The sequence below is a fragment of the Chiroxiphia lanceolata genome, chromosome 1, assembly GCF_009829145.1.
Source record: "Chiroxiphia lanceolata isolate bChiLan1 chromosome 1, bChiLan1.pri, whole genome shotgun sequence".
Lineage (NCBI taxonomy): Eukaryota > Metazoa > Chordata > Aves > Passeriformes > Pipridae > Chiroxiphia > Chiroxiphia lanceolata.
Window position 1 is genome coordinate 76,152,741 of NC_045637.1, and position 21,725 is coordinate 76,174,465.

General features: G+C 36.9%; 1 protein-coding gene across 9 annotated transcripts in view; it reads right to left on the reverse strand.

Moving 5' to 3' along the window:
• Positions 1–20,486, reverse strand: part of DNAH5 (dynein axonemal heavy chain 5) — a 113,885-nt gene extending 93,399 nt beyond the window's left edge. For 4 of the 9 annotated variants that reach the window (XR_004359257.1, XM_032699974.1, XM_032699983.1 and 1 more), the window contains exons 1-11: positions 20,326–20,486; positions 15,794–15,928; positions 13,267–13,351; positions 11,005–11,168; positions 10,357–10,578; positions 9,664–9,801; positions 8,885–9,061; positions 7,928–8,041; positions 5,501–5,608; positions 4,655–4,777; positions 2,616–2,831 (exon numbers count right to left, since the gene is read on the reverse strand). Coding sequence is in view for 7 of the 9 variants with exons in the window: in XM_032699974.1 (XP_032555865.1) it covers positions 2,616–2,831; positions 4,655–4,777; positions 5,501–5,608; positions 7,928–8,041; positions 8,885–9,061; positions 9,664–9,801; positions 10,357–10,578; positions 11,005–11,168; positions 13,267–13,351; positions 15,794–15,928; positions 20,326–20,403 (1,560 nt within the window). In the remaining 2 variants the exon portion in view is untranslated. Of the gene's footprint in view, positions 1–1,584; positions 1,672–2,615; positions 2,832–4,654; positions 4,794–5,500; positions 5,609–7,927; positions 8,042–8,884; positions 9,062–9,663; positions 9,802–10,356; positions 10,579–11,004; positions 11,169–13,266; positions 13,352–15,793; positions 15,929–17,401; positions 17,475–20,325 lie in introns of those variants that run through there. The other 5 variants (XM_032699955.1, XM_032699993.1, XM_032699965.1 and 2 more) reach the window with 5 other exon arrangements.
• Positions 20,487–21,725: the final 1,239 nt, after the last annotated feature.

Sequence of the window (21,725 nt, forward strand, 5' to 3'; positions counted from 1 at the left end):
TATTTAGCACAGTTGGATGTGCACACTCATATTTTACCTTTGCTATTAGCTGTCAGTATTTGCTGAACAATATAAGCAAACCACTTGAATGATATATTTGCAGGAAACAAGTTGGTGTAATGGTTATATGAATTTCATTGTATTATTTACTTCTGTTTGAAGTCAATTAGAAATGACAGAAAATTCAGACTATAACTTTTCATCAAAGATATTTGTTACCTATTAAACATTCTCTCATGCAGATGTTGATCTCTATTTAAAAGTTAAGAAAGTTCAACATAGAAAAATATTTTCACATTATTATTTTCCATGTAATTAAAACAACTGATTTCATAGATAAACAGACTACTCAAAAGTCACAGTAAGATGCAGCACATCTCCAGCCCAGGACTTAGTATTCCTGGCTTCTCTTACACAGCTGCTGTCCACTCAAATGAAAGTACCTCTTAATCAGCATCTCCCTTGAGCTGTACACACAGTCAAAGGATTTCTAATGATTAACTACTGTTCAACATCCTAGTAGTTCACCACAGTACAACCACAAAGCTCAGCATATTCTCAGCAAAGCAGACTTTCACCATTTTATCATAAGCCACCTGAATTTAAGTTTTATTGCATATTTTCCTCTAACAACAACCAAATCCTAGATATGGATAAGAACTGTAAAATAAGAACTTCCTAAAAATTTTCAGGTCACATAACTATAGCTATGGTCTGCGTCAAATACTTTAGTACCTCAATTTTGTCACTGTTAAAAAAAAAAGTATGATCACTTTTCTGCCCTTTATACATACTATCCAGAACATTCTATGTAACATTTTTTACCTAAGCATATATAATTTCCCTTTATCCTCCTCCCCAAAAGAAACTGACTTCAGAGTAGCTGGGTTTCACACGAAGTTCTTACTTCAGGTTTGGGTGCTGCCATGGATAATGAGGAGTTTACAGACTGCAGCACAATCTGGGCTAATGGTCACAGGCAGCTTTTCAAATACAAATGCCTCAAATAAATGAGATTCCTGTGTTCCAGCCTATCAAAATAGTACCTTCATTGCATGATCTGGAAATTCTCAGCTACCTGAGTTGCTGAGAAGCCTGGCGGTACACCTTTAGAGAGCAGCTCTTGGAAGCAAAATTCAGACCAGTCCACACCTGTCCTGCCCATGTGGAAAACTCTTGGACCAAGTTATGCTTTTAGCTGTGCCCTGGTTAACTCTCAGAAGACTACAGAAGAGAACAAAGCAGAAAACTGGCTACTGTGAAAGATGTATTCAACGAATCCAAACCTGAGAACTACAAGAGGGAGTAAATCGAATTAGGAAAGGTCATGGAATGCAGATTTTACCGTGTAGTTATTTAACTAAAGCAAAGTGATTGACTCATGGCCATAACAAAAACGCAAAGGACAGGGTAAAGCAGACTAGAATGCCACATTTGCCTGTACTGCCACTGCATCACATGTGATCTCTAAAAGCAATCTACAATGTCCACACATTGAATACTTCTGATTTATTCTAATATTTAAAGGTGCCACAATTATGATGCTGCACTGATAAAGATATGCAACAAAGTAAGCTAACTCACGCTCAGTAAAAGCAGGGAAGACTCTACTTGTTAGAAAAGAAAGTCATGTCAGAAATAAGGAAGAAAAGAACATGATTTAGCACATCTATATTCTTAGAAGAGCTCCTTGTTGTTCAAGTCTCGCTTCTATAAAAAAAAAAAAAAGGATCAGAAAACTGCATAGTAATGCTAACAAGAAAAGGGATTTTACTGTTACAAAAGAAAAAAGCCTAAACTTGAAGAGCTTTCCAGTGCAAATCAGGTAAGTCCTTTCTCTTTCTCCCACACACTAAAAATAGCCATTTGTGAATTAAATCATTCTTCCTTCATAAAACACAAAGTTGATGATTGTACTCTAGATCTAGACCTAGAATACAGGTTTTAAGTAAACTTAATAATCTCTTTTGCTGGAATTGAACTCACTATTTCTCTAGTGAAACAAATTAAATCTAAGAGTCCAAGTTTTTGGCTGGTTTTTTTTTGGGGGGGGAATGTTATTTGTTTTAGTTCTCTTTTCATTACTTCTTTCAAGAATTCAAAGTCCTATTTGTTTGTATTTATGCAGCACAGAAATGTGGCTGCTTTAATCCCAAGCTGCAAGGAAAATTTGCAGCATCAACCAGCATGGCAATGGAGCCAGCCTCAGTGGCAGACACTGATCAGCTACTCCTAGAATAATGGGCAAGAGATGAAGACAGTCTGCAATTCTGGTCCCAGCTAGCTTAACATTCGAAATGTTGGACTTCTCAATTTTTCTCCTGATCATAGCATGAAACCATGACTCCAATTACCCCTGTTACAAAGTCCCCCCATCTTACTGCTTTTTTCAATCAACTTTGATTTTAGCATACCTCTTTCACATGTTCAGTTGGACCTTTTTCACCTTGTCTGTTCACTTCCCCAGCAATCACATATTTAAATTGCTATTACCCGGTAATTTAAGCACAATTTCAGAGTTAATTTTTCTCTTGATAACCATTTCTCATTTTCATAATTATTTATTTTTTAAGGTTCAAGTTAGACTGACATGACATCCAAAATTTACTGTGTACCTCATATTTTGTGATCATTCCTTCCAATCCCTCTATCTTAGATTCCTGTAGAACTGAGTAGGTTTTCATAGTATTGAAAATATCTATTATCTTTATCAGACGACGATGAAAGGTTTCAAATTTTCCAAATATATATATCTCACTAAAATCAAATTGTCTTTCAGTTGGATTTTGCTCCAAATTTTCTTTTATCTTGTGAAAGCAATTTTGATACTCCTTAAAATAAAGAATTTAAAAGAAAAATGTCAAGCATATAATAAAAGGCATTGTCTTTAGCTAGAACAAAATTTACACAGACAGGTATTATCCTAACTCGATAGCAAGTAGAAGTTTCATCAACAAACAATCATGAACACTACAAAGATGGTAACAGAATTTGTCTCTGAAAACGAACCCAGCAACACATTTCATCAAATGAATGAACTACACAAATATGTATTTGTACACTTCCTTAGCTGGCGTGAAATTCTGTTCTCTCTATTTTATAGCAGGGTTTGATGTGTTTACTGGATAACCAAGATGACAACACAAATTTCAGTTTTCAGAGACTGAAAATGATTGTGTGCTGATTGTTTACTGAGTAATCATGATTCAAAAGTCACTTTCAAGAACAAAAGCCCTTCTAACATTAGAATGCTGCTCCATAGCAGTTTCCAGTTTTCATTCTGCTTTCTTAACTGGGCACAAACCTTACTCCAAACATGTTAAAATTATATTCTTTCCAAAGTCAAATAGTCAACAGATTTGCTTGAAATGGTTTCTTTCAATAGTAGTTTTCTTTATAATATAATGTTCATTATTTTTATCACATTTATGTATGATAAACCACACTTGGAGATATCAATACAATGGGTTCACACTTTCCGAAGTTGTTACTGATTAAAATTTTATGTTTTAATCTATTCGTTTTCTGCAAGCTTCTGTAACTGATGAGACTCAAATAAAAAAACTAATCTTTCAACATATTTTAATGCAGCAACTGAATAATTAGATATATATTTATAGAAATATATAAATTTAGTACTCATTGCTGATGGTAAGATGTCATAAAAGTTTACACTAAAGTGTGCTAGAAGTATGCAAGATTTGTTGCTTCAGAAGTTGTTGGGATAAAGTTCTAATCTTCCAACATATCTTAAGGAATCAAAAAATAATAATGGAGAAAGCCTAATATGAAGCTCCTGATATGTAAAGGGAGGTTATCAAAAAGGCAGAGGCAGGCTCTTCTTCACAGTAACACATGGGCAGAAGCGAAGAGGGAAAGGACACAAACTGAAACAGATGATGTTCTGACGGGATGTGAGCAGAGAATCTTTCACCTTAAGGACAGTCAAACAGTGCAACGTTGCCAAGAAAGGCTGTGCAGTCTCTCCCTCCTTGAAGAACTTCAACACAGGACTGGATAAGGGACTGGACAACCACGTTTGATCTTATAGCCACCCCTGTTTTTGCTTTGGGTCAAAGGTTTAACTAGATATCTGCTGAGGACCCTTCCAAGCTGAATTATCCTATAATATACTGTGCTTTAAAGGGAAGAAAGAAAAATAAAATTCCAAAATGGTCACAGAAGTGTATTAAAAAAAAATAAAGGCTATCTTCCTAACAAGTCCACACAAACTGAACAGCTGAATTCTTCTCAGTTCAGTAAATTGCCCTTTCTAAATGCATACTTGTCGACACGTCTTTGGAACACATCCAGTTCAATAACTCCCTCTGGTTTCATTTCTGTTGCATATTCCTCCACAACTGTGAGAAAAAACTTTCTAGAGAAATACAGGCATGAAAATCCAAACAATGCTCTTATAAAAAGCATAGTTAAGCTAGACTGAACATCAACATTCTGCTTCCAGAACATCAACAGACACCAGACTAAATTCCCTGTTAGCTCTAATATAAACATTCCAGTTCCAAAGGATATTTTTCAGTTGCTTCATGTTCCTTCACTAATATATTGCTTCCTCATATAAAAAAAATTTTCCTATTCAGGCCCTCCTAAACATCCCCTTATATTCTGTTTTCCATACACTCTTCCCACCTACCTGTTTAAGTCTAATAGCTGCTTGTAGCTTTTCCATAACTCTCTCCTGAGGTTGATTCCAGATAGTGGCTGTATCGTTGTTTGCAATGTAAGATTTACAAGCTGTGATCATCTGATTGGTCACCTAAAAGCAGTTTTAACTTTGTGAAAAAAAAAACATTTCAAGACAAAGCAGATCTTGCCATTCTCTCAGTCTCACCACACTCCTCTGACTCCACCAGCCTAAAGGCTGAAAAAAAGCAATACGAAATACCAGCCCCATTAACTGACAATCCTCCTTGCAACACCTAGCCTCCAGAATGTGACACCATCAAAATGTTGTTGATTATCTATGCTTATCCTAAACCTAAACACATTGTACTAAACTCGAAATGGCATTGAGGGTTACAAAGTCTTAAGACTTTGCCTTTTCTGAAAGCAAAGGTAAAATCAAGGGTCCATAAGACTATAGACTTTAAAGAATAGGTTGTCCTTCCAACTCCATTTCCTTCTTTATGCAAACATATAGAGGTTTAAGGGCAATGTGAATTTAATATAATTGGGTCCACAAAAAAACCCAGTTCATAACAGGTAAAACTCGTAACAAAAAGTTACTCCATCTATTCACATGAGGGGTGAGATTTAAGTCTGAAAAAGTTCTTACAACTCCAAATTACAGGCAGTAAAATAAGTCCTAAATTTGAAGTAGTTTATCACTGTTTCCAAGTCTCTATACATTCAAAAAGCAGCATTAAATTGACTGATGTGTTGCCTCTCCAGTTGCTTGGTCCCTTTGCGTTTTCTCTCTCACTCAAGGAACAACACAGAAAACAATCTGTGAAGATTTCCTTTCAGGCTCAGCACCTACCTTCACAAACAGTGAGGAGATCTTTTCAGACGTGTTGTAATACTGAGAGATACTCTGAATCATTTTAATTGTATTTATGAGTCCTGGAATAGCATCCACCATGGACACCTGGAAAGAAACACACAGTCTGAACTCTGCTCAGTACCTCTGTTACCACACATTAGCTCAACACCCAATTAGCAAATGCAGGAGTGTTCTAAACATGGCCTTCAGAATGGTTCTGCCTCTGTGTCCGTAGGCCTCTCCTGCAGAGCTGCCTAGCCTACTTCATTCCCCAAGCTCTACAATTTAATTCTGAGTCTTGGCTGGAAGAATTCTGATCAGTGAGTGATGTGAGTGATATCTGATGGAGGCAAAGGCCTCTTCAAAAGAACCCCTTTTTTCACAAAAAAAGTATGTTTGTATGCGACCTTTGTCTGGGGTGACATAGTCCACGGAAGAGAAAGACCCTCGTTTTGGAGACGACGGGCCAAGGGGCTTGGAGACCCCCTTGTGTGTATTGAACAGAGGTCCAGCTACAACAATCCAGTTACTGCTGCATGCATGAGATGAGGAGACCTGCTGCCTTAGAAGAAACTCCTGTTTTGAGACTGGAAGGGATCTGTCCTTCTTTCCCTCCTGGACTTTTATTTGGAGGGGAGAAGAGATCTGATCCATTGTAAATACTATATGTCATGGTAGAGATAGTTGTGATCGTGTGTATAATGTGTTATAATATTTATTTGTACAGTCATTGTAATATATTCCCTTTCCCCCATTTTGGAGTCTGGTGTGTTTTGTCTGGAAAAACCCATCTCACATTAGGTTGAGATGTGGGAGGGGGCTTAGACTAGGGAATTAGGATTTTTGGGGTTATCTCAAACCATGACAGCTCAGTTGCTAAACTTGATGTAAGCTGGCATGTAAAGAGAGTCCAGAAATCACATTAAGCCTCATGATGCTTATTTGAATAAAGGAATTATGAAGAACAACTTTCCTATAGCACTGGTGCTTAGATAATATAAAATGATATACAATAGGTGACGCGCCTGGGAGGAGGTGATCTTGTATCCCACTCTTTCGGGTGTAGGAGCCCCAGGGCTGGCAGCTTGGGCAGCCCCTGTATGGAGGCAGACAACCCTGGCTCCAGCTGCTCCAGCAGCCCCAGCGCAGGGCATGGCTGAGCCCCTCAGCCACGGGCGGGTGGAGGAGAGCCCCAGGAAAAGCCTGGGCAAGGGAGGGCAAAACACTGCCCAGCAGCCAGGGTTGAGGGAGGGGAACCGGGTGAGAAACAGCCCTGCGAGCCCCGAGGGCAGGAGAGACCCTGGCAGGGATGGCCCTGCGGCCTGGGACAGACTCCTGTGGGACGGGTGTTTCCCTGCGGCCTGAGGGAAGGACCCACACCACAGCAAGGAAGACTTTTAGAGGAATACAAGCAGCAAAAAGAAGCTGTTACAGGCTGACCACAGCCCTCTCTTCCCCTGCACCATTTGGAGGGAGGAGGAAGAGAGAGAGGGAGTTAAAGGAAGATTCCTAGGGGTGTGGAAATGTGGTTTTAATTTCTGACTTTGTTTGTCACTTCCCAAATGTATTTTCACTATCAATAAAGACACTTTTCACCAAGTCAAGTCTGTTTTGCCCATAATTATAATAGGTAAGTGATGCCTCTGTCTTTGAAAAATCCATGAGCTTTTTCATACCGTATTCTTATCCCATTCTAATGAAGAAGATTGAGAAAGTCCATGGTGCATAGACAAGGTTAACCCACCACACACATTTTAATTCTCCATACCCTTTGAGGTTTTCAGTAAGTCTTGTGTAAAAGAGAAATACCTTTTACTAAATATTTTGAAGAAAAGCACCATTTCAAAAGCCTAGTAGTCCTGTCTTCAGCCTATGAATGGGCCAAAGGTTTTACAGACATCTCTTCATCGTGTCTGAATTTCCAAATCAATGACAGTGCTCTATTTACTCTATTGACAAACTGGTTCTCAAAATTTTACAAGTAAATATCAACAAATGAAAGGGTTTACAATCCATGCCTATGTGGCTTTCACCCCAAGCGCCACACCATCTCAAAACTAAACATCTCTGAAGCAGGCACCACTATCCTCCTTGGTAAAAACCCACACTGGGAGCACAAAGTAAACCATCTTTTTTGTAGGTTTGTTTATTCCTTTAGAGTAAAGATTTCACTTTCTCCCATAGCACAGAATCCAGTTTCGTCATCAGATCAAAAGTTTTACAGATACTATGGTATAAGTAACAAGTACTTTATTTTGTAGCCAGAAATTCTCATTAGGCTACTTTCACCTTAACTGCACAAAATCTGAAACTGGAGATGCATATCTAAAATTTTCTCTGTGTCTTTTCCAAGTCAATCTTATAGCACACATCCATGTTAGTTCTCTCAAGACATTTATGTTAAGAATTTAAAGTTCTGCTTACAGGATCACTATTGTATAACGGGTCATAATATTTTTCCAGAGAATACAGATACTTCACATTATCTTTAGCTTCATTTGCTGCATCTGTGATGCGAATATCCAATGCTCGCCACTTCTAAGAATAGAAAGTTGAAAAAAAAAAACCACAGATTTCAGAAAAAAATGTTTTGAGATCATTGTATTGTGTCATTAGCTTTTAAACACGTTTGAAAGCACAGATCTGTTACTTTAGAGTTAAATCTGTTCACCGAAGATAAGGAACAGGTCCTTATTTTGCATTAGTAACTCGGTTTTGAACATACAGTTAGTTTAGGTCACTCAGCTCAAGAAGTTGTCAGTAGTAGTGTTCAGTCAAACTGCTGTAAAATATATCAATGATGAATATGTCACAATGTAATTGTTTCAAATCTCGTTTTGATGAGCCAAGGTTTTTTGGTTTATTTTTTTTTCTGTTTGTGATGGGTCTTTAACTTTGTTATGTCAATGTAAGAAGTTATTTCACAGAATATTCTGTGAGTTGGAAGGGACCCACAAGGATCATCAAGTCCAGCTATTAAGTGAATGGCCCATACAGGGATTGAACTGACAACCTTGGTGTTATTAGCACCACACTCTAACCAACTGAGCTAATTTCAGGGCCATGATCCCACAAGCACTGTAACATGAAAAAAATGTTTAAAAAAATAGAGGGGGTAGTTTTCTTTCATTATTTCTGTTGAGTCATGGGGATGCAGTACATTATCAGCCTCTAGACAAAGAGCAATCCCATTCTTCTCCCATAAATTAAACTAGATTAAACTTTATCTACTCAAGCTGAAGAATAGAGAAGTACAAAGAAAACAAAAGCCAAAGATGCTTCAATGTTTTCCCCACCAGCATTGTTACAAACATCACCAAATGAACTAGGGTATAAAGAGCATTTTTAGTCTCTGCATCTGTCATAACATAACATAAAAACCTTCAGCAGTTTGGACTTAGCAGCAGTGAGTACTCCAAGCACTGTCTTCACATCTGGGCTCTTCAGCTGCTCCACAAGGTAGTCGAATTTTGACAATTTCTTTTTCCAGTAATCAAGCTCTGCTCGCGGTCCAAGGTCATCAGCTTCCTTTCTCACCTGGTCATTTTCTGCAAGAACCTTTCATTATGCAGTAATGTTAGTGAGTGATGTTAAAATTTTTTATCTGCATGGATAGCACAGATTAATTCTATATTTAACTCCCAATATTAACTTCTCCTGATAAATTATCTAACTCTGCCACCACCTCACACAAGAGACTTAATTTTGCTTGGCCTTTTATTTCCAAGTTGAATAGGAAATATTGTTCCTTGCGTTCCAAGAACACTGTTACAGACAACATTTTCTGCAAATAACCCGCAAAGCATGTTTCAAAGTACAATTGTGACCACTGAGAATAGTGTGCACTCAATAATTGTGTTCCTTTTTCCTTCATTAAATCCACTGGGAACCACTGTTTTTCACTTCAGCCACATGGTGATTATCAAAGACAGGGGACTAAGCTTCCAAAGACATGTATGCTCTATTTACTAGTAGATGGAAAAGCTCTCAATAATATTCTCATTGAGAAGCAAAAGCACATGAAACATATCAACAATATTGTAAAATAAAGAGATGGATAACATCTAAATTTGTAGAAAGGTAACTATAACACCAATAGGATTAAACTCATCTGCCAATATGCAGATGTTATCATATTTCACATTTGTCCAGTGTATCACCTGTTCAATTTGTTTGATCCATCCATTCATGCAAACTTCTATTTTTTCAAGAGCATCTATGCTGTCAGCAACCATCAGGTAATCTGAAGGTCCTCTTAGAGTTTTCAGGTTGTATGTTTCACATTTCTTCAGACTGACCTAAAGCACAAGTTAAAAAAAAAACCTGAAATGCTGAAATGTTCATGACAAATAATCCAGGAACTTTAAAAAGTAACTGCTTGCTCTACTTGCTGTATCTCACTTCCTTTTCCCAGCTCAAGCTAAATTAAACTGGTTTGAGCCAGAACTACATTCTGGAATCTGGAGAATTCACTCACCTGGAAGCTGTGCTGTCATGCCCTTTCCTTCAAAAAAGCTGAATAGGAACCAACAGTTAAAACAGCAGTTTGTCATACATAAATCATTCTCTGTTTAAGAGTTACCACAGCCAAGAAGAGTCAAGAAGTTAGTAGCTCTAAAGAACTGGTCAGAGAACAAACAAGAACAGAAGCATCTGCAGAAGTGTTAACGCCACAGATCAGAGTATAACAAGTTTCTGACGACAACAAACAAAGCTGTTGGTTTTTTCTCCAGTTTAAAAAAAAAAAAAAGCAATTTTAATAAGTAATCTACAACAGCAGTTAATTCAAAAGCTGCAGAGCCAAAGAAGTTCTACAGCTAGCTCAATTTCTATTTGCCACATGAATATACTACCTTTTCCAACAGACTTTGCTGAGTTCCTGATAGCACACTAACAAACGCTTCAAGGGCATGAAGGAAGTCCTGTTTAATACCGGAAACTTGTTGAGGTTCACCAAGTTCAACCCAGCCACGACCCGTAGTCTGTAAGGTTGGAATGAAGATTTCTGAAATCAACTGCTCAACGCTTTTTAATAAGCCATCTCGACCTATATTCATCATATTAAAATTTACTTCCTGTAAAAGAAACACAAGGAGTCTTTCACCAGTAAATACTTGTTTATCTATAATTTACATATATGCTCTCAAAAGTAAAATAATTTTTATATGTTTTTCTAATGGATTTGCTAGAAATTATTGAAATTTATCATCTTATTATTTAGGTATTGACTAATTACTCTGTCATTCTGAAGTGTCTTAAATTTTCTTCTTTAGCATTATTTCTTCTTATCAATGACACACTTCAAGTTACTGCCACAAGATAATGTCTTTTTTTCCATTCCACTCCTTTATTGTTCTGTGTTTCATTTAGTCTAATTGTGTCCTTTTGTTCATTCCTCCATGTCAACAGCTGTCAAATTATGTGCCGAGAGCAAATACTCTAAGGTGAAAATGTATCTTAAACAAGATTAGGTACAGAGATCATCAGTCACCAGCTCTTACCTGATAGATATTCTCAGTTGTTATGGGTTTAGAAAGACTAGATCTAATGAAGAAAATGCACACACCAGTTAAAGCAATTTCTTTTCCCTCCGTCACAAATACTTTAAGTTTCTTCTTCTTTGTCAAATGGGAGTTCATTTCTGTTCCTGGAAGGCCAAAGTGTTCTATAGATTCAAAAAAAAAAAAAAAGAAATAGTTAGCCCAGTGATTATTTATTCAAATAAAAGGTTTCTACACAAACAGTTCAGTCATTATTTGCGCATCTCTGAGTCCCAGTCCCCTGGAGGCACCTCATGAAACTATCCACAGACAGTAAAGAGCATTTGGAGTCTTCACAGCACAGTAAGAACTATTTCATCTAGTGTTGATATTCTCACATCAAAAGCCTTTCATTCCTATTCATTTACTTGTTTTCTATTACTTTTAAGCAAAGGGTCCAAGCTCAAGATCCTCTTACATGGCTCTATCATGCAGTTGCAGATAATGCCCTATTGCTTAAAAATGAAAAAGTAGAGAAAAATCAGGAAATGCAGTAATGTAATTTACCTTAAAGGAGCCATTATCAACTGTCTTTCCTTAAAAACATGTAAACATAAGTCTAACATGGGGGGGGGGGGGGGAAGAAATAGCATGCTTGTGGAAATAAGGAGAACAAGGTCACACAAAATATCTTGTAGGTACCCTTCATGGGATCACCCTCTGCCTTAGCAGAAGTGTTTGCTGATCCACATCAGGGACAGAAAACCAGCTTGTATTTGAGGTGGCTGTAATAACTGACCTTGCCAGCAAGATGCATGTAACACCACAAAAATTCACTTAGTTTTCCTGATTAGTAAGCATCACCATAACTTTAATTTTTGCTTTTCCAGCCTGTGAACCACAGCCCTAAACAATCAGCACAAACAATTATTTTGAAAACTCTGTTCCACCTACAAAGGAAAAACATATAGCAGAAGTTGTACACTGTGTTGGTATTACAGGTAACTCTATACTTGTAGGTGTGGACAAAGGTAGCTTCCAATCCACTCACTTCATCCCACTGTCTTCTCCTTCACACCCATTTCATTGTTTTTCCTCTTGTGTGTATGATCTTTTAGGGACTTTCACTTATTCACCCAATGCACACATTGCTGAGAATTGTTTGGGGTTTTTTTGTGGTTTCTTCTAGCGTTTGCCATGTTACCTGCATTTAGCATCACATCCTAAAGACCAAAGGCTACCACAATCACACTGTAGGGTATCTGATTGGTTTGAGGGTGGGCAAGGGCAATTCTCATTAGATTTCTATGTTTTGACCCTTGTCTCACACTCTCTCCATCATACTTTCACCAATTCTGCTCAGGCATGTTAAAACTGGCTCAGATTTCTAAATTAGCTGCTGAGTTTGTGCATTTAAACTTTTTTTATTAAAATTGCTTGTATTATATTAAACAGTCTTTTCTTCCCTTTTAGGTATATACATACATATATACTGAAAATACATGAAGTCTAAATACATATTTGTACATTCATCTTGGTATATGCTTACATATGTATAAACACATTTATACAAATACACACAGATATGTTTACAAGGCTCTTCATGTACATCCAGGGTAACCAAGTGGGGTGAACTCCAAGTCACATGCTTTGAAAGGTCGCAAAGGACTTAGTCCCAACAGCAGCAGCAGCACTGGAGGCTCTGGGACAGAAGCCATGGGCAAAGGGAGGATGTGTTTGTCACAGGGGACCTGAGCTGCCTCCAGGGAAGTGAGAAGAAGGCTTCCCCCAGAAGCGTAGTAACGCAGGTGCACTGGGGAAAGGGATATGCACAGAAGACAATTCTGGGATAAGAGCTCTTCTACCCACAATGAGGGCCTCATGCAGGCATTTCTCATGTAACAGGATCACCTGGATGGATGGTCGTGTGCCAAGAAATGCAGACAGCTTCTAGGACCAACTGGTGGTATGATTGGAGGGGAGGGGGCAGAGCATCTATCACTGCTCACCTTGTGTGAAAGTCATCTCTTAACTATCAAAAAACGTTTCCCAGCCTCCCAGACAAGATTTGCTGAGTTCACAAGGAAGCACCTTGCTGCTTCATCCTAGCAATATGCAGAAGTGCACTAATAAGCTTCAATAATTTCATCAATCTTCATTTCCTGAACAGGGATAGATTCCCCAGTATGACCAAACTTTATACAATTTATACTGTTTGCTTTTTCCTTGCACATTTGCTCAGCACAACTATAACATATTGCAGGAGAACCTAAGTTGCTTTACCTGTATCCATTACTTCCACCTCTTGATAGTAGAACATCAGATGACGCAGACCTCCAGCGGCCAGAAATCTGTCAATGCGCTCTATCTGTTTGAAAGCATATTGAGAACATAATGCATAGCATTCCCACTATGAAAAGTTTAACTTGCTCAGATTTTTAATAAAGGTCTGACAAATGCTCATCACTTTATCATTATTCAACACTAAAATTATAGCAGGTCCAACTACTACTCCTCAAAAAATAATTGGGTTGCCTTTTCCTTTAGCGGCACACACCTACTTAATTGAAATGTTTCAATATTTTCATGCTGAACACAATTAAATACAGCCAGGCCATGTTTCAGTTTACTGAAACCACTTACTGGACACACTGTGCATTATCTCAACCTGAGGGCACAGGACACTTCTTCATTTACTGAAGCACAGTGGCACCTCACTGAAGTACCTCACCACACTGTTCTTACTGCCATGCAGCTAACTAACTCAAAGCAGAAAGCACACAGCTGCAATTATTCTGTAACAACTGGATGTGGCACTAGTGCTATGGTTTATTTAACAAGGCAGTGTTCAGCCAAAGGTTGGACTTGATCTTGGAGGTCTTTTCCAACATTAATGATTCTGTGATTCATATCATAGCAACAGAGGAAGTCTTTATTTGTTTGCATTTTAAGCCTCCGGACAATTTCACAGTTCTCCATGAATTCAAGACTGCCATCAAGCATCACTGAAGCATGTATTAGTAGTGCACTCCACAGATCTCATATATAGGCCATACAGGCTGAGGAAGAAACTTAATTGCTCTATTCCAGTATGCTGATCCAGGTATTGGCATACTGGTAAGTCTGGCCTAATCCATTATTTTTCTAGATCTAAGAGTCACTGTTTCATGTAGTCCCTAACTATATAGCTATCTTCCGCAGAAAAGGTTTCTTCAAGTTCATCTTCAGAAATATTTGCTCATCCCATTTGTGCTTCCTAGTGCAGTAAAAAAGGCTAAAAGATCAGCAGCAGGAAGAAAGCCACAATTATCCCTCTTCAATTAATAACAGGTCTCAGTTTCACCAAGATGACAAACTGTTATTCCAAAAAATCTTGGCTGAGCCCTCCAAGATGAGGTCAAAACAACTATTACATTTTTCTCTTTCTAAGTATAGCAGCTGCCAATATTTTCTTCATCTAACAGCTATTCTCAGGCAATACAGTTTGCCAAGAAACCCATTTAGAGACAGAATGCACAAGGGCTGAAACAAATTCTTCCTTCTAAGATGTACAACAGTGTTCTGCACAGCTTATTTGCTCATTCACATGGAGTCATGGAAATGTTGCAAGGGACCTCTGGGAGATCTCAAGGCCAGCCTCCTGTATTATCAACAACAGCTCAGGTTATCTAGAGCTTTGCCTAGGCTGAGTCTCAGAAATCTCAAGGACTGAAACTCCACATATTCCCAAACTGCATTACACTCCTGGTGAAGAAGAGCCTCTTAATGGTCATTTTGCAAGTTGTGGCTTTGTCTTTGTTCTTATAATCTGCAACCACTGGGAACATTTCAGCTCTGTCATCTTTACAACTACCCTTCAAGAACTGCACTCAATATCTTCTTCTCCCTTATCTCATACTCCCCATGCCTTATGTCCCTCTCTGTCTTGGTAGTCTTCTAGTGGATTTTCTTCATTTTCTCAACAATATTAGCACTGAAATGGGAATGTATAAATTGAAGGTATGGAGATGGAAAGAGAATACAAGAGAACAAAAACAAAAAAAAAAAACCCAAAACAAAACAAAAAAAAACAAAACAAACAAACAAAAAAAAAAAAAAAAAAAAAAAAACAAAACAAAAACAAAAACAAAAACAAAAACAAAAACAAAAACAACCATATTTAGTGTCAGGAAGTAAAATAAGATCTACTTGCTGTCTCATTACATTTAAAAAAAAACCCCAATGATATCTTTTCAAATCACATAATGTATCTCCATTGTAATGCTTACCATCAACTTTGATGCATTGTTTCCTCAATACCTGAATTTGGAACTGTTTACCCGCTCCATTAGCCCTCATGTAGTCAGTCAAATCACAAAATCCATTCTATTTTATCAAGTAGTTTCCACGTATTTCAATTTGCTAAACTAGATCACAAACTCGATCACAAATGCCGGTGGTAGCCTTATGGAAACAACAACTTGCAACCTGATGTGGACAGGACTCTTGAATCTATATGTGCTGTACATTCAGCTGGGAGACTTCACACTGTGGTTCCACTATTAAATAGAGTCACAGGTTTTACCATACTATCTATAACCATTGGAAAGCAGAAACTTTAATCAATCTAAAAATCAATATTTTTACAGTAGATCCTGGAGGTAAGGATGCTTTTGTTCAACTTAATTACAAAATGCTGAAAAATATTTTTTCAGTGAGAAGACTTGAGTAATCTCTGACACAAAGCCTGACGACTATCTCACCAAGTATTTAATGGTAATATCAGTTCTAAAGTACCCTATGAGTTTCATTTTCAAACTCATCAGATTACCTGGTTACCATCAAGAATAGCATCTTCTACTTCTGCTTTATCCAGATTCACACAGGAGGCAACAATATCTAGTAAGTAATCATGCCTGTCATCCAGCCGAGCCCGTTTAGCCTCCCTCTCTTCCTTGAGCTTTTGCTGTTATAAAACACAAAGTGGACAATGAAAAAGTCACAATCTATTTTGAAGACAAAAATAAAGAAAGCTTTAAAAGTTATTTTAAGAAGTAAAGGCTATTACATTCTTCCATGCTTGTGATTTATGTTTTTATGGCACTCAAATTAAAATTTCAGAAGCAACTCCTGTTATGATTTTACAGTTGGTTTCTAGTGTTCTATTTTCAGATTTATCACAACATTTCTATCATAAATAATGTTGTACAAAAGACTAATTTGTTGAAAGGCTTTGTAGAACAAAAAATGTGGTTTATATGTACAGTTGAGTTATTCTGCAAGTTATCTTCAACGCCCTAAATCCTTAGTCTCAGCTTTTCAGTCTAGTCACGTATGATCATCAAGTCAAGTCAGGATTCTGACTGATCTTTTTTATTTGTGGAAGATATTGTACCATTCCCTAATAAAGATAGATGCTGCTGGAGGAAGCTAGGGTTTTATACATTATCTGTCTAATATAATGAGAAGTAAAACAAACCATGAGCCTCAAGATACACAAGTGTTTACAAATGTGCTTAACTATAGCTATTATACCATTCTTCAAGCAGTACACCTACTCTCCTAATTAAATTGAATTCCCATATGTAATACACCTCATTACATTATAGACAAAATAGCCTTCTGGAATAGTTACTGGTATTGTTGTGCTTGTGGATTACAAGATTTAATATCATTTCATTTTCAGAAGAAATTTAGCATTATGTTTCATTGGTGGTAAATTCAATCCTTATTTCCCCAGTGATTATGAGAAAACTAGTAGCTCTACAAAGTATGCACAACTGATTTATCCACAAGCTTTTGCAGAGCCAATAGGACCTGCATAATGTACTTTATATCCTTATGTAAATATCTTTCCTACTTTCTGAAGAAATTTTCAAATATTTGGTAAACTTTTAATTACTAGCATGCTTTCATAAATGTTGAATATATTAGAAATATTTTTTCATGTAAAAGACAAACATACAAACCCCGTTCTTTACACAGATATGTCTGAAGAACACAGTAGCAGATTAATTCATACAAGTACTTTATGCTATTTTACTGTTTTCATCCCCTAACATGGTCTCCAGTTTCCCAAAAGTGAAGTGCCATCACAGAATTGGCCTCTCCTGCATGTTTTTAAATACGAGTAGAAATTTTCCTCCTAGTTAGACATGCAAAGAGCAAACATTTTTTGCTGAATCAGCTTCATCCACACTAGATGATAACACAAGAATCCTCAAAACTGTTGTTTTGGTACTTTGAACACTGATAAAGCACCCTTAACAGAAAAAGTACAATCAATACTGAATAATTTCTATTTAATCCAGCAAAAAGCATTTTGTTTTACTTAAACTACAGATAGACTACTTTTTTACTCTGCTTGTGTTTCTAACATAGAACTCCAGATATTTTGCTACACAAGGTATTCATCTTACACTGGTTATTAGTTACCAACTTGACCTATACAGATGCTCATAGCCTTCATTTCTTCTACAAGTTGCATTTATGTAGGCTGAAATCATGAGCACCTTCTTCTCGAACTAAGAAGTCATGACCTGAGGTTTGTTTCCAGTTTTTTAAATGCTTTCTAATCCTTTAATTGCTGTAACTTGATGTGTATAACAACTATACTAGCTACAGTGTACAGCTGTTTATGCAGCATTAGGCAATATTTGATGTCTAAGTCCAGTAACAAGAGTATTCATTAAAATGTCACAAAACTTTTAAAGTCTAATTAACTTAAATTATTTAATGAACCATACCTAAAAAAAACCAGGAAGGTATTAACTAAATGCTAAAGCTATAGTTTTATGAAGATTAAGACGTGGACTTGCATTTGCATTGACATGGTGAATTTCTCTAAAATTAATGCAAGTCTCATGCATCTTTTTTCTGATAGTTGCTACAATGCAATTCAAGAACACACCCTGCCTGTCATGCTTCCATATTTTGATGATCTGCCATTTCTACAAACTTCTCTTCTTCCACAAATGAAGTGTTGCTCAGTCACAAACTCATGTCAGTTGTTGCAGTCATCAGAAGAAACTTCAGCCTCACTTTTAGGATCATGTTGTCCACAGAAAAGAAGAGGAAACCTAACTTCGGTGCTTTCAATAATAAGTAATTAATTTAAATATTTAAAAACACTCAAAAGCTAGACTGGAAACTGTCTTCCAGTCTAGCTTCTGAGCTTCCATTTGCATCCTACTTGAAGAATACATTTTTAAGATATTCTTTACTTAGGATTAGGGATCTCAGAGATTGAATCACAAGGAAATCTTGAGCTTTCTACCTCACATTCTTCCCTTCCCCTCTTTAGCTACACTCATATCTTACTTCAAACCAGCAGAATCCTCGTGGCCTATGGGGTTTTTGTATATTTTACATCCTGCAGGATTCAATACAGAAGTACACAGGTCTAAACAGCAAAACAGCATCTATAGGAAAAAATTACCCAAGAATAGGCAGTTTTACAAAATTCACAATTTCATAGCATGCTGAAAGAGTATGATTTGAAGATAGAAGGATGCTAAAACACACAAGCTATCATTTATGTAGGTAAGAGAGAAATTGCTGCTACATGCAGTAACATGGATGCAAACCCTGAAAAGTATCTGCAGCAATTCTAATCAAGGTCATAATGAAAGTCTCTTTCTAATGTCTCATGATACGGGAGGATCCAGAAGGAGTAGTATTTACAAGAGATAAACACTATCTCACTTAGATATCTGGAGGGATTGTCCAAGCTTTTATATGGCACAGCTTTACCTCAGTTTTCCACTTAAAGAACAGCACAAGTAACACAGCCAAGTTTAGTTTTGGGTTTCTTTTACCACTCTTGGTTATGAAGGTAGGAAAGGTCATATGACACAGTTGCACAATAGATGCAGGTCCAAAGCTAAACTAATTAACTAAAAAGTCCTTTGATGGTTAGTCCAGTTAGAATAAGTAGCTTGTTTTATGTTACATAAAACCTTAAAATTTCTAATATCTAAATACCAACAATTCAGCACAGGAAACTAATTTCAATAGACATCTTCTCCCGAAGCAAGATAAAGGGGAGATTCCTAAATCCATCTTAACACATGCCTAAACCATAACCATCTTACCATCAACCTGAAGCAACAAATGGGAATTAAATTAAATTTTTTTAAAAGTTTTCGAACTGCTAAAAGAGTGTAAGTATATATATTTAAGCAGCAGGTACTAAAAGAGCACAAGCCAGAGATTCCAGGGGTCCTTTCTTTGAAACAACAGGCTCAGAAACCAGCTATTGACTATTGCCAATTTCTCCATTACAGACTGTGGTTGCTGATGTGTCTGCAGACATCCTGAATAGTGTTAGCATGAATGTTACTTAGTATGCAAGTCATAACTACACAAGATAAAACTTGTTCTCAACACTATTTATCCACCAAATGACGCATTTTGTTGTCAGAATACTGTGCACTGTTGAATTTAGACATTCTCAAATCAGTGTCTCATGGATGAGCAATAGTTTACTGAGACGCTCAATAGTGAAAGAGTCAAAAAGTAAGAATGTTTTACTGTTAATTTACTGTTTTATGTAAAACTTATTTAACCAGCGTGGAATTCGTCTGCTCTCCTTTAACTTGCTAGGACGTTTCATGTTATATAAGTCTTGCTCATGAATTTCCCTGCTAAAGTAAATTGCAAACTATCTTATATCTTTCCAAGCACCTTGAGTTTTTCAACAGACACACACTTTTTTATTTTCTCTTTCCAAAAAAATCCATACCCTAAAAAGTTGGGGCAGTCCCCTTAGCCAACTCTTAAATCTTAAACATCAGAGCTCTGCACACTTGTTATCACATTGCATTAGCTCAGGAACAGATTGCTCAAATAACCAGCTTTTTAAATTAGTCTAAGGGTCTTAATGACTTTTATTTTATTGTTGTTTCTCAATACTAAGCACTGTCTTCAAAATTCTATTCCCATCTTACAAATATGGGAAGATTGAAGTGACACTTCTATTTTCCTTGGTGGCAGGGCCCCCTTCTGTTTTGTTGTCAGATCTCACATCAAACTCTTCATTGTACTAATATAACATTTGTGAAATTATACCATTACCAGACCATTGCAACAATCTGGGCAAGATACAAGTACCACTAGTCAAATGCATAAATATCTCTCAGTGCAAATCTGCCTTTCAAAACAAATTGTGCAACTAACATCATCCACTTAAGAGTTTTTTTAAAACAGACATTTTTCTACACCCTCCCCCTCCACTAAAGTCAAACCTTTATTCAAATTATATAGTTACTAGTTTGGGGATTACCCAAATCTTCGTTCGTGAAGCCTAGCCATGATGATGATAGTTACTAGTCTAGATCTAGTTCAAAATTCAGTTTTCCTTACCTTTATCACTCTGCCAATGCTCCGTTTCCAAAGCTGCTTTCTTCCGGCTCTAAACATTGTACTATTCAGCATAAGCATCAAGTACTTTGTGCTTTTCAGCAACAAGCCCTAAACCAGGGAACAAGCTTCCAGATTCATTGTTTTACACTCTTCCCCTAACCTTTTGTTCGTACTTGTTTCATTCCTTTTCCATAGGAACACCAAGATAACTCTGAAAAACAGAGTAAGTACCTAAAAAACCAGCAACTAATAACCTTATCTCTGTATTTAAAATTCTGTTCTAATGTGCATTCAAATTGCTTGAAAACTAAATTGCACTACTTCAGAAATGAGAGATCTCTAACCACCAGTTTTTACTGCCTATAGATTAGGCATTGAAAGTTACTGCTACCAACCACAGTGTTGTTAAGGTGATACTGTTTACATACAAACACGGCTGGATACAATTCATCACGCTCAAGGGCAACATAACTATTTGCAGAAGTCAATTTTATGACTGCTTATCTGATTTGTGTTTAGCCTTCTTAAGTAATCCTCATGTCAACAGACATCTTTGTTTCCTTGTCACAGATGACTGTTTAAATATATAGCAACAACAGCCAAGCAACTTTCAAATACCTTTTACCTAGACACTACTAAATTACTGAGTTTTCTATTCATATTTTTTAAACAAGTACATCCACTCATTTTTCAGTTGTACAATGGTTACTTAATAGAGCAATTTTTCATCAGCAAGGAATGTTAAGTTTTTTCTTCTTAAAATAGCCTTAATTTTTCCACTTCAGTGAGATAATATAATCTTGAAAATTCAAAAAAAAAATATTATCCAATATTAGGAACAAGAAAACCAAGATATTTTTATAGCTATTTCTGGCTTAGAATGTCCCTAAATATTTCTGCTTCCACTCATACCAGTGTGAATAATGTCTAAAAATCACTTGACAACATTAATGTTGATAAAAATTGCATGAATAAAAACTATTTTCCCCATGTTATCTGATTTCTCCATACAATTTTCCCCACCTACTACAGTCAAATCCAGTTTGTACATAATTGCACATAGTGTAAAAGCAAACATCCATAGTTTTCTCGGAAACCTTTACAACATTCTCTTTTAAAATTAAACATGCTATTAGATATTACACAGAGAGTTAATTCCTGGATATATTCAAACCACTGAGGACTTATTTACATTCTCCTCGAACGAGTCCAGATGAGAGCCACTAAGACGATCACAGCACTGGAGCAGCTCTCCTGTGAAGACAGGATGAGAGTGTTGGGGCTGTTATGCCTGGAAAAGAGAAGGCACCAGGGAGACATTCCAGGACCTTTCAGTTCTTAAAGGGGGCCTGAAAGAAGGCTGGAGGGACTTTTTACAGGGACTTGTAGTGATACAATAA